Consider the following 13624-nt stretch of genomic DNA (forward strand, 5'->3'; position numbering starts at 1 on the left):
TTAAGTACTTTTTAAAATTTTCTGTTAAACAACATAAATGTGAATAAGGTGGCATTTACAGCCAGATAATTTACTCCAGTGATCCAGCGTTTACCACGTACTACATTATTTGTAGTAAATTTCCTGCAGTTCACAACATGTAAATTTGTGTTAATTTCAAGTTTTGTAAATCAAGCAAATGTTTTTTTTTTTTTTTTTTTTTTTTTTTTAAATCATATCATCCACTCGGTTTCAGTTGTTTCACAATGACGATGAATCAAATATGGAGAAAAATAACATGTTTTTGACCCTTGCCACTGAAGTATATTATGGATGATGAACCACAATGGTATGTTTGTGCTTTATACTATATTTTTATTAAAATGTACTACACTGTTCATTAGATGGTAGAAATGCTCACAGCTTATACCTGTTTATTTGGCGGAACGAGTTCTTAAAATGAATTACGTGTATCATATCAAACAGTTTCTTTGATATGATTTACTTTTTTGAAATATATAATATATAATGCATCCTACAGACTATTAATTGCTATATATAAACTGAAAAAAATGAATATACAAAAAACTGTAATATTTACTTTCAAGTACTCCAGTACTATAGTATGTTTTGACACCATAGCTTAAAACGCGACTACTCTCAAGCTACTTATATAAACACTTCACGGAAAGTGACTCACTCACTAGCTTCACAGAAAGACCAGGATTAGATGGCCCCTCTAAATAGTTTGAATTATCTAGAACTCATTGCATCGTTGCGTAGCTAACTTATTTTCCAGCTCAGTGAAAATAGTAAGAAATAGTTTGGCAAGCTGTTGGAATTCACACTTATTTTAGGCTAGTCTAGAGATTTAGTATAATAATAATAATAATAATAATAATAATAATAATAATAATAATAATACCTGGGGGTTTATGAAAAATGTCAGACCACAAATTGTGGGAAACTGTGCCATGAGTATGTACCTATTTATGTCACGTTATGCTTGGAAGAGAACTTTCTTTTTTGTGTTCCTTTGTGTATAATCTGCGTGGCATCCTGTTACTGTGACTAAAATAAATATTTCTGTGTGGGAGAAATGAATGACAATGCTTGACGGAAAATAAATATTTAAAGATAATTATGTAGCATTAATTATGGAATGTTTTGACGCGGGCAGTACGTAGGGCCCGTAAGTGTCTTAAAACAAAACAGCAGACAATTGTATGGTGGCACTTGACAAACTCCTCCACTAAAATGTATGAAGGCACAAAAAAAAGGAATCATGTCTCAGGATCTGACACAGCTCTCTACATCTGAACTCTCTGAGAGATGTTTCTGCGAGGAACCAGGCAAAAGTGTGAAATAATGTGTCTAGGTGCTTAAAACTGTGTTCATGACACTATCAGAGGGGATACCAACTTCGGTGTTATATCTTAAAAATAAGAGCCAGTTTCTACAAGAGTACAGTTTCTACCCATATATTGTGGAAGACAGAATTTTTCCTGGGTGCAAGGAGAAACAAGATAGAACGTTAACCCAGTCATAAATATTTAGGTGACGTGTAATATGCCAACCTAGCCGAAGCACTTTGAAATTCAGATTTAGCCAAAGTCGTTCTTTTGTCCAGTATCAAGTGCTGCTAAACACAGTGATATCTTGCTGTTTAACTGCCTTCTGCATGCAGTAGTAGGAAAACGTTGAATATATAATATATCCACAAGGCACATACATAACAGAGCAAATTGACTAAAAGCAGGACTGCTTCGTCTTTCTAAACTGATAATAAAAATGTCTGTTTGCCCACTGGTGTAAGCTCTATGAACACAACTTTCGTAAAGCACACGTGGAATCTTTTCATATACAGAAAATCCAGAAATGTGTCCTTTGTTTAACACATTGGTTCCCAACTTGGAGCCTCTGGACTCCCGTATGGTACAGAAGACGTGTACAAATTCAACCGTCAGGCCATTGACAAGATGCACGTTTCATGCTGAATCCAATGGGGAATGTTGTTTTAAAGCTATTAAAAGGTTAGAATGGCTAATTGTGTCATGCAGCCGAATGAAAAAAGGGTAAAGCCTTTAAAAGGCCTTTGCTTTTTAAATAATTCCCTACTATTACTGTACATTAGAATATCCCTGCATTTCCACACGTGTGGTATTTTATCACTCATTGTTTCAACATTATGTCGGTGACTAATTATGGATTTATGTATTTGACAGTTGTTTTCAGAAAGGAACGAAGAATTTATTTATCTGAATAAATTCACGTTAGCCGATGCTTTCGTGTCTGAATACGATACCTTCACCGTCAATGAGTTTTGGTGGATTAAAGAATTCCATAAAAATGGATTCTGTATTAATAATTATAATAATTCTGTGTATCTGACATTTCATATGGATTATTTAAAATTTTAAGGTTGCAGCTGTCAAAGGGAATGGCTCACACCCCACATGTAAAGGATTAATTCCAGCATGTTAACATTTCTGCAGTTATGTTTCTTCTCATACGGAAACCTTTCAGCAATAAAGTTTGTTTTTGTTTGTTAATTTTTTTTGCCAAGATATGCATTGGCAAGATGTTTAATTTACTTTTTAGTTTTTCTGCAGTCAAAATCTTCGTTTATATTATTTAAAAACCTTTTGAAATTAACCGTCGATTAACTGATTTTTTTCTGCAGGTACATTAATTAAATAATTTTTTAACCTCCATACAGTAACAGCGACACCAAAAATAAAAAATAAAAATGTTACTATTCAAAGTGCTACTTACAGTAATACAAAATTCAAATTTAAGTTTATTTTACAACACATAATAGGTACACGAGGGAGATAAACAGGAAAAAAGCAACAGTGTAATATTAACCAAGTCAAAATAAACATTGCCTTGTTTTTATAATAATGTACTGAACAAGGTACTGCACTTACAACTTCATATGTGCAATATCTTGCTGGAGATGTGCAACAAATATGCTTTACTTAATACTGCATTGTGTAACTTTAGACTTTCGATAATAACCATGTATTAACTAGGTTTATGAATGGTATTTTAAATTCATAGGGACTCAAGTAGCAAATTTAATTAAGTAAAGGTTACAGGTTATTTCGAAGGCTGTTAATTTATTTTTCTTTCCAAAATCATTGCACACCAGTAAAATTACCATCTTGAAATTATTTCACTTCCAAAATACTAGGGGATTAAAACAAATCTGACCAATTAAATTAAAGTTTTTTTTAAGGACAACCATATTTAACTTGATCGTAAGATCGTGAGCTTACGTAAAAGTGCTGTTACACTGTATTTCCTGGATTTCAGCACATCACTTCCTGAGAAGAAAATAATTGTATAAACTCATTATGTCATACATTATATAGACTATGCATGCCAGTCATACAAATACTTTGAGGGCAGAACCTTAGATATTACAGATCACCTCTTTAGAGCAATAAGAACAGCAGCTTGAGACCCTAAGCAATGATTTTGAATTGGCAAGGCAGATATCTATTGGTTTTTTGGTCAAAAAACATCAGAATCGAGAGATAGATCACACATGATCAGAGCAGCAGATGACATGCTAGGTAAGCGCATTGACTTGTAACCTTGTGGCTTCTGGCTCGAGTCCCAGAAGGACCTTGGGAATAGCAATTAACCCGAATTACATCCTCTGGCTGTATAAATTGGTAAATGTGTAACTCAGTTAGGAGAAAACTCTTTACTAGGCAATAAAACAATAAACTCACACTAAGCACTTCTTTCTTACAATTGTTTTGCAACTGTTCAGTTCACTTCTGCTGTGCGTCTATACTGCATGGTTGGATAGGTTTATAGGTTTGTGAGCAAACCAAAGCACCCCCTGTTAGACTGACGGGACAGTTCTCGAACGGATCCTCCTCATTCCAAGTAGTCAAGGTTTATGGTAGTTTGGTGAGCAGCAGAAGGGACTCTAAGGTGGAACGGTTCACTGTTGCCTCCAAACACAAATCCTAAAAATGTAGCAGAGTGTTTCAAGCTTCATGTACCACACTCCCATTTTGAACTACCTTGCATCTTGAGGTTCGTAATAACGTTTACCACATACGCTGTGTCTCCTGATACAGTCTCTTTACTCTGTTGGTTAGGGCTCTGTCCCCGAGCTCCTGAACGTAAGTCAACACCCGTGATCTGCATGAGATCAATGCCATCTGCCACATCGTTTACATCCCTTGCCAACAACCTGGAACGAGCAACGGAGGATGAGCAACTGTTGCCATATTCCATTATCAATCCTTTATCTCATGTTTTTTATATTTTTATATATCAACTCCTTTTTCTACAATCATTCTTGAAAGAGTTTCCTAAAGTTCAACTCAACCATCTTCTATCAAGAAGTCAGGCAGTAATTTTCAAGTATTTTTACACTGAAAATCATCTATACACTGCTTTGTGACATTTTTTACTGGTATAAAAAGGATATTCACATAATTACTGTTTAATCCAGAAACAACTGTCAAATACATAAGGTTCTCACCATTTCATGCACCAAATACAGAATCACAACTACGCTTGTTAGCTACAATGATTCTGCGCATACAAAGAAAGCGTAAGACTGTATTATATATATGTGTGTGTGTGTGTGTCATGTAACCTTCACCTCTTAAAACAATATTTAGAGAGGCTACCACTACTTTTTGAAAATACAGCAATTAGTTTTTCTATGTGACTGGAAAGAGCAAGGTAAAAGACCTTACAGTATGCTCAAAGAACTTGCACATATTGAGAACATCAAATAATCATTCTAACCATTTTTCTTACTCCACAGAAAGCGGTGACCTAAAACTGACATCCACTAACTTGTTGCAACTCACACTTTGAGCCTTAAATAATCCACCAGTAACAAACAATTTACCATTTTTTTAAAATTGACTTTAGTGGGTAAGTAAACTCACACAATGAATTAATTTATTTCATACAAATGAATGTAATTTCTTTCTTGCTAATAAGAAGGATGCAAAAAAAAAAAAAAAAAAAAAACTAGAAACGGTATCACATTCAATGTATTACTTCCTTTTGCCCCAGTTTCTCTGTGTACATTCATTACTTGAAAATATTTGATTTATTCCCTATTTATATTTTTAAATGACCTAAAAACGAGATCATTTCGAAGAAGTGTGAAACGTTTAAATGTCTCTCTCAAACACAGCATAAGGTTTGTTGCAGGTCGACATGTTCATGACGGTTAATGTAAATGCAACCACTTGGACAAAATCTATGGCCATTTCCAAATGGAGATTGTGCTTAGCTTGTTTCTTCGCACCCAGAACCAGAATGTAAAAACATGAACATCCCTTGTACAGTACTTGTAGAAAAGGTCTTCCTCTGAATGGTCAGAAAAACCTGCTTTGTAAAAACTTTTATTCCCTTTTCCCTAAATGTTTCTCTTAAATATGCAATTATTTTCAATTGGTTGAATTGATGTGATGTGTTTGGGTTCATGAACTATTGCTTCATAAATGGTTTCCTGCGACTATACGTTTCTGTTCAAGAGATCTATGTCATTTTCAGTGACACAATCATATTGTAACTTACAATTAATGAAAAAATATAATAAGACCTCTATATGCAATGACGATGACTCACAACGTACGTCATAAACATAAAAGTAGTATTTACATAATGAGAGCAAGAATTACAACAAAAAGTGATCTTCCCCCAGAAGTCATGCCGATTTTGTCCCACACTGCTTTTACCGAACCGTAACAGATTACATCCAACTTTCTGCAATGCGAACACATCTGTAAATGTTTATGGAGCTGTTTACAGTCATTTGCGGGGCTCTCCTCATCTAGTATCCACTGATGAGGGAGGACAGAGCCAAAACCAGGTACCGACAGGAGGACAGGATCTCCGCGCTGCCAGTGCTGCCGTACAGAGCGGTGTTGGGTGCTGCAAGAGACGAGAAACACCGATGAGCTTAATCAGAAATGTTGACGTAATAATAATTAATCAACAGCAAGTAAAGGAAAGTGCTTCAAAATGCTGACACTAGTGGCCACTGTACTACAACAGCCCCAGCCTTAAAAACGTCCAGCATGTCTGAAATATACTTTAATAAAATAAATAACAACATTCATCTGTTTCCACTATATTCTCTGGACTACGGAAAGCTGTATGTGAAATCTTATGAAAGAATATCTGTTCATATTCTAAATTTCAATATTTTTAATATTTCATTATTTTACACCAAAAGCCTGTTATTTCCAACACCTTCCGAGACTGAGCCGTCACAGAGTTTTAAAGAGATAAAAGAAGAAGCGCACCTTTTGCTGAAGCACAGGCGTCATTGACATAATTGATCCTGTGCAATGTTACCCTTACAAATGAGAAAAGACAAGTTGCTTTGCAATAAAAAAAAGACTCCTAGGGAAAACTTTACTGACACTTCACAGAAAACTGTGCAATGTAGATGTGTAACTGTCAACATCTAAAGCTGATTGACATTCTGCCATACAGCCACTACAGGAACTGCTGACATTCAATTTGAATTTCCTTTTATAGTTTTCTCACTGATCAGTGCTTTGAAAGCATCAAACTGTGACCTACAGGAAACTGACTGACAAAAGCTTGATCATGTGGACAAATCCAATATAATTTTCACATTATTTCTGTGAGCCTTAACCTAATAGATAAACAGCGGATATACCTAAGAAATAACCCAAAATATACAGCACTAACTGAAAGTTTATCTTAACAGTCATTGAAAACCAATTAGTGAAACACGCAGTACAAACTATATTTTAAATAAATAAATTTATAGGTAATTATTGGATTTGTCCAAAACTACTGCGAAAAAATAATATCGTTTTTGAATGTAGCAATTTGTTCAAAAGTTTGCTTCTTGGTGGCAACCATGTGTGTTGTTGTGGAAATTGTGCCAACATACAGTAAGAACAGCAAGCTGTTTCCCAGACAGCAGGATGTCTAGTATGCACATCCAAGTGGCCGTGTGGCTAAGAACCATATCTAAAAAATACAGGACCGTGCATGCATTTCTGTGAACCGTTTTTAACTTTTCCAACCAAACAGTAATGGAAATGCATGTTTACAAAGGCCTGATTATCTCAATAAATAATGAGATGAGACATCCTACTCATGAGTACTTTTAGGAGCAAAAAAAAACATGTCATGGGGCCACATTTGCTCTTTGGAAAGTGCATAGTGGAGCGAGACAGTATCCTAGTGATAAGACTGAAATTATAATAAAACATGCTTCATTACATTGAGAACAGACTGAAAGCTTTCTATCAAAAGGAAATCTTAATGAAGAGAGCGGAGCGGGATTGAAGGGAAGAATTTCAGGCCGGCATGTGGACAATCCAATTTTTTTCTTGTGTAGAGATCAATATTACATACTGACCTGAGCGAAAGACGGGATTGGATGTGATGGATTCAATAACGGCTACAGGAAAAAGGGACGTGGGAGGACAAGAAGATGGCATGTATTATTAGCATGATGGATATGCAAAAGGAAACGTATCATGCAAACAACTGGAAACGAGAACGTGAACATGTGTCCGATGATTCGGTAGACAGACGTGCACTCTCCAACCAAACACAAGAGACAGCCCAGTGGATGAGATATAGGAACTACCAATAGCTGAGGAAGTGTTTACAAACAACCCTGGAGGATTACAGCTGACAGTGCAGAACCCCTTCCTCACCCCATAAGAACATCCTTGGGACAAATGGAATAGCAGATTTCAGCTGTGCAGCTATCTCACGGTTTATCGGAGGAGTGAAGCATAATACCATCAGCTTTTCTTCAAGAAAACTCGAAAGCCTCGAGTCATTAAGGCCAGAGGTGGGCCAAAATGCTATTAATTTCTAGGAAGAGACATGTATTATTCATCGCTCCATTCATCCCTTGACACCTGGTAAGAACGTGCATGTCGGTGAGCAGAACACCGTTTTGCGTATCGTGTGGACAAGGAAACGGTGGAGGTGACTGGGACAAAAACACGCGTACGTCATCTTTGTCAGAGTATTTGTCGTATCGACTTAACAATTTACGAGTTATTCTGTGTCTCAAGAAGTAAAACCGGAAAGCACTCGCAGAATTTGCGTGTTCCGCACCGACCCGAGAACGCGGTTTCATGTGCATGAGGAAAAAAAGATGCGGTGAGTGTTAGTTTTTCTCATTACACCTCAATACACTTAATGTCTCCTTTGCTCGTGTGTGTTACAGTTACAAGTCCAGAAATGAGATTCACTTTACTGACTAAAGTAAATTATAACTCTCTGAGTCTATCCAAAGTCAAACTGCATGTCTTGAATGCATAAAGTCTCTGGCTGCTTCTTGTCAGCTTCTAATAAAAAAAAGCTTCAATTTACTTAATTTCATGCTTATGGATTTTCGAAACGATAGCAATGATCTTGCCAAGGCGTTATCTCAGTAAATGAATAAAGAATGGAATTACTAAATCACAGGTTTATACATGATGACCGCAGGCAGTGGATGTGATATCAGGGGGTGGGGCTTCTTCAACTATTCTTCAGATAGTTGTAACTTTGGAATAAAGCAATCGTCGCATACAGAAATGACAGGACCATAAGTGTGCAGGTTGTTGAAACATCGCTCAAATCGCTCGGTCCAAAAAAAGAAAAATACCGATCACGAGGCGTCATGCTTTCATAACAGACTAAAGCGAAGCATATTACTGGTTTTGGATGCAATATGAAACACAATAACATGGATTTGCAACCAATTTATATTATAGCTGTATGCCCTCACCTCCTCTGGAGAAACACTGCCTTCATTGTTCTCGGTTTCCCTAAATGGTTTAAAGGTCTCTACTCGTTCCAGGATTGCAAGTGGGTCAGTCTCACCTTCATGACTGCCTGAACCAAAATTACAGATATGAAAATGACTGTCCATAGTGGAGCATAAGGCTCTTTTCAATTAGCACAGGTAATTAAATTTGTACCCAGCAGGCAGCTTTTTAATCTTTTTGATGTAATTTTTGCAAAGGACACCATTTAATCCTGCACATCTTTGTTTAGGGTAAAGACTAATAAGCTTAAAATGGTTCCAGTCTTAAAAAGCATTTCAGACTGAAGATGTCGGGTTATAATGATGGGATATCCATTTCTACCATGTATGCTCGCATTGTTTTCTACAGGCGTCAGTCAGTAAGAAGGAAATATGTGTTGTACGGAATGCAAACAAAGACTTAAAAAAGCAAACAAATACTTAGACATGCAATTTATCACCCTTTAATTTTGTAACTGGTTTATAATTTTGAAGCATATCTGTGAAGCTACATTTTGAAGATGAACTTGAGAGCCATCTGTTTGCTGTCAGCTAAAAGTGATATGTTACATCAGATAGCGTACTATAAATAACATTGATTATGTTTAACACTTTGATGAGTTTAAAAAAAAAAAAAAAAAGGGCACACATGAAAAAGGTGATGCGGGACTCAAACGAAGAAGCTTTTTTAACAAGGCAAAGGCAGAATACTCGATAAATTCGATAAACGATCCATTTACTTTTTTCCTCACTTTGATCCACAGTCCTTTCGTGAGAAAGTCGAGATTGCAATTTTAATCTCCATGCAATCGTTTCAAACTAGGCTTTCGGAAAGATATTCTGGATAGGAACATTAGTTAGGCCTTTGCAGCAAATCCTGGTTTGTTAATGTCTTCTTATCTCTGCCGGGGAAAGGGCATAATTGGTGCTCAAACTTGTATATAAAAGAAAAATGCACTGCCAGCAGTATCACCTGAGAGCTGCAGAACACACATAAATGGAAGCAATCACCCTTTTCCATGTTGACTTGATCCATCGTTTCATACAGCTAAATATTTTCATTAAAATGAATTAGCATATGCACATCCACAGAGTCAAAGGTCAGAGAATTCACAGTAGCAAAATTCAACAACAATTTCCAGGCTCATTATTATCTAAATCATGTGTAGAACCCCAGCCCCTGGTACTGCCAAATGATGCTAAAATTTCCATGCCAGAAATACTCTAACTATGACCAATATATTCCTATTATCTGCACTGACACTAAAGTAAAAGAAGCTGCTATGTTAGGTAAATTAATTGTCATCGTGGATGGAAGGTTTTCTAAAAATATATGTAATTAAACCTTTTTTAATCACAAGTTGCCAGTATGAATACTGATGGGACCCTGCAGAATCCCATTAATGCTAATGTTTTTCGCTCCTACATTGAGGAACCTAAGGGAACACTTACAAGCAACAGTATCTCGTGTTATTGGTTCTACCTGCTTCAGCCTCAGTAAAAATGATACATCTCAGCTCCCCACTGCCAAAACAACAAATGGCTTCAATCAGTCCCTCAGCACACTCTTCCTCAACCCTACGTATGTCGCCACGGCAAAATTGGTCGGCTCTTTGTTTTCTAGCTCTCTCTCGCAAAGCAACCAAATCTTGAAAATAGGCTTGATTTTTTTTTTTTTTTTTAATGGTTAAATCATCTATTTTTGCATTTTGACAAAATTAAGTTTAGTGAATTAGTGCATTTTTGGGCCTCCGTCTCAGAGCGCAGCGGCCATACCCCATGTATGCGATGAGCTACCCCTTCTTTGAGGTCTAGAAGGCGCAGGTTTCAATGAACAGCGTCAGACCGTTGCAGGGGAACCATGCAGCCCTGACTGCGGCCAGTTGACCGTAGGTGTCGCTGTGAGCAACAAGGCAGAGAGAACTCCAGCCATCTGACCCACCCAAGGGAATAGGAAGAGATATGTGTTTCCCGGGCCTATGCGTCACAGATGGCTAGCCTAGCACAGTGGGGACTCAAATCCAGGTCCCACCTGTGGGGTGGGGGGAAATTTATCGATGGGCCACGCGGCAGGCCGGTCAACTTGGAACGGCTCGGAGGAGATAATGAGCAAAGGCGCAACACGCTCGCTGTGATACACTGTGCAGGGGAATCCGCAACCTGTGCGCAGTTAGAAAGGAAACGATTAAGCCCACATCTGGCAACACAGAAGTGTCCAAAGGGGGAAAGCCTCAAACCCATGCTTGGCAGATAGCTGTTAAGAGCCGGTCATGTTAATTTATAGTAATGCGGCACAAAATCCGGCTGCTGGGAGTGTATAGGCTGTATTTATTGTGTAGTCACATAATTAATCTATCACACAATCAATTCCACCCCACAAATATGTCTTAAAGCAATACAGCAGTATCCTTCCTTTACATAGTCAGGCATGTTTTAAAGTTTTATATATTTATTATTGTGGTCATTTATTATTTGGGTCTTTATTAATGCTGCCCAGCGTGGCACTTCTTCCCGAGATTGCTCTGTGGGTTTGCATTAAAGCACGACTATTCATCACGGACCCAAACGCAACGGGCGGTGTTGTTTGCCCCCAGACTCTTCAGCTCCTACAGAAAACCACAAAACTACAAGAGCATGCATCGCATCCTTCAAGGATGCTATCTATGCATTCTACACTGTTGGAGAAATTGGAGAAAAAGTGTTGCGAAACCTTCATACCGCTGGCAGATGAGCGGCAATATCAGCAGTTAGCCTTTGGATGTGCTTCATGAAGAATCTGTGAACTATATGAAATACATTTCTTTCCTACGGACATGAGAAATAAATAATAAACTTGAAGCCAGGGAAGTGTGCCAGAGTGCATGATATAGTGTACGACATAGCCATCAAGCAATAAGACAGTAACAGGGGACAGCTGATAGCGTAGTGGTTAGAGCTGCTGCCTTTGGATCCAAAGGATGGAGGTTCAGTACCCTTGATCAAGAAGCTTCCCCTAAATTGCACCACTGAAAATTACCCAGCTGTAGAAATGGGTAAAAAATTTAACATTATAAGTTGCTTTGGAGACAAGTGTCAGCTAAATGTATAATACTAACAATACTTTTTTATTATTTCATATTTCAAATCAGAATCACATGCAACCTTCGAAACAAAGTTGGAACAGAGCTTTATCAGTGTATGACTGTAAAACCTCTTTCAAACAGACACTGAAACAGTGGGTAGCACCGGTGCCTCACAGCACTAGGGATGTCAGCTTGGATGCCGGTTCAAATGTGTGTGCGTGTGTGTGTGTGAGTGTGAGAGTGTGTGAGAGAGAGAGAGAGAGAGAGAGAGAGAGAGAGAGATACTTTGCTCTATGTAAGCAATGTATCTAGGCTGAAGGAAACTGTGTTTGTGCCCTTTTAATATGCTGGCTACGTAAAGAAAAAGCACAGCCGACTACAAAATGGACTAATTTCTATTGTTTCGGGTCAAGGGCTTCACCAGCGCAGCCCAAAATCACGAGTGATGCCCTGCAACAGGAAAACACCGGTGCTGAAGGTGGGAGGTAGGTATGATATAAGGAATGAAAAAATGGGCAGTGCAGCTGTCCCGTCGCTTCCCTCAGCGATAGCTCACGGTGCGCATCACAATACGTCAGGTCTCGCCATATCTCTACACGACACATTACTCAGCTGGACTTTTTTCTGCACTTTCCACAGCAGTGCCGCCGCCACGGGGGTGGCGACGCGGTGGCAGCCGGATGACCAATGAGGGAACATGTGGAGAGGACTTCATGTGTCACAGCCTGTTTATGGGCATGATGAAAGGACAAGTCGTTCTTTTCCCATCCACTAGTGAAATCTCAGCCGATGAAGACGTACAGTACGGCTGCCGAGCAGGGAGATGGATGCTCTCCCGAATCAATGCCTCCTCGTATCGTAGCTTCCCTGCAGTGCTGACGGCAATGCGCAAAACAGAGACGCGGCACTTAGTGCTGGGGGATGCCATTTGAAAACGAACAAAAAAATAAAATAATAAATAAATTAATAAACAAACAGTTTCAGACGTGCGCGAAACACCTATTGCTTTCATACCAGCGTTTCAAGAATGCATTCGACGAGAATCGTTATGCCTGCACTTGAATGAGAATGATGACAACAAATACGTTTTTTAACTTTAAATTTTAATTCACTCGAAATGATCGCCTTCCCATTTCGTTTAGAGTAATTTACCTGTAAGCAGGCTCTCTGTTGCGGATGATTTTTTTGAGCGCAGGCACAGCGACGTGGCATAAGCACGGGCTTACAGTTGGATGATTTGTTAGCTAATTAAAGATATGAGGATGGGCAGATTGGGATACAAAGTAAGAAGTTGGGTATCAACGCTTTTAGCTTTTAAAGGTGGAGATCTTTTGAACAACCATTTATCTAAAGTATGTTCTGTTTGTTTTTTATTTTGTTTGACTGATGGGTGTAAAAAGGAAGGAGATAGTCTATCTTTGGGCCTGTTCCCAACTCTATTATCTGATGTGGCAAAAGCACCGCTGAGTTTATTTCAGTGTTTTTATTGTTCACATATAAAGGGAGACTCGCCAGCGAAGAGGAATTTAATGCCGGAATGGTGCAGGGCTCCAATTCAGAGTTTGCTCTCCAGCCCCTGCAAGGGCCTGTCTTATTGAATTCACAAGCACAACTTTAGTGAGGTAGATTCACACACAAACCCTTGAGCGGCCAGCTGACGACTGGATAATGATAGACCTTCGGACGTTCCTTTGTAATGCGATCATCATTATGCTGTTTTATGTTGAATTTCCCTAACAAAAAAGACAAAAGCGGTCGCATTTTTCCCGGCTTTACACCAGTTCAAAATCGTCTT

The 13624-nt window shown here is 38.3% G+C and overlaps 1 protein-coding gene across 1 annotated transcript in view; it reads right to left on the bottom strand.

Annotated features, from left to right (window-relative positions):
- Positions 1-2809: 2809 nt before the first annotated feature.
- Positions 2810-13624, bottom strand: part of LOC108935255 (neuronal growth regulator 1-like) — an 86017-nt gene continuing 75202 nt past the window's right edge. The window contains exon 7 of the mRNA XM_018753721.2: positions 2810-5904. Coding sequence (XP_018609237.1) covers positions 5804-5904 — 101 coding nt within the window. The 3' untranslated portion in view covers positions 2810-5803. The remainder of the gene's footprint in view (positions 5905-13624) is intronic.

The sequence above is a fragment of the Scleropages formosus genome, chromosome 3, assembly GCF_900964775.1.
Source record: "Scleropages formosus chromosome 3, fSclFor1.1, whole genome shotgun sequence".
Taxonomy (NCBI): domain Eukaryota; kingdom Metazoa; phylum Chordata; class Actinopteri; order Osteoglossiformes; family Osteoglossidae; genus Scleropages; species Scleropages formosus.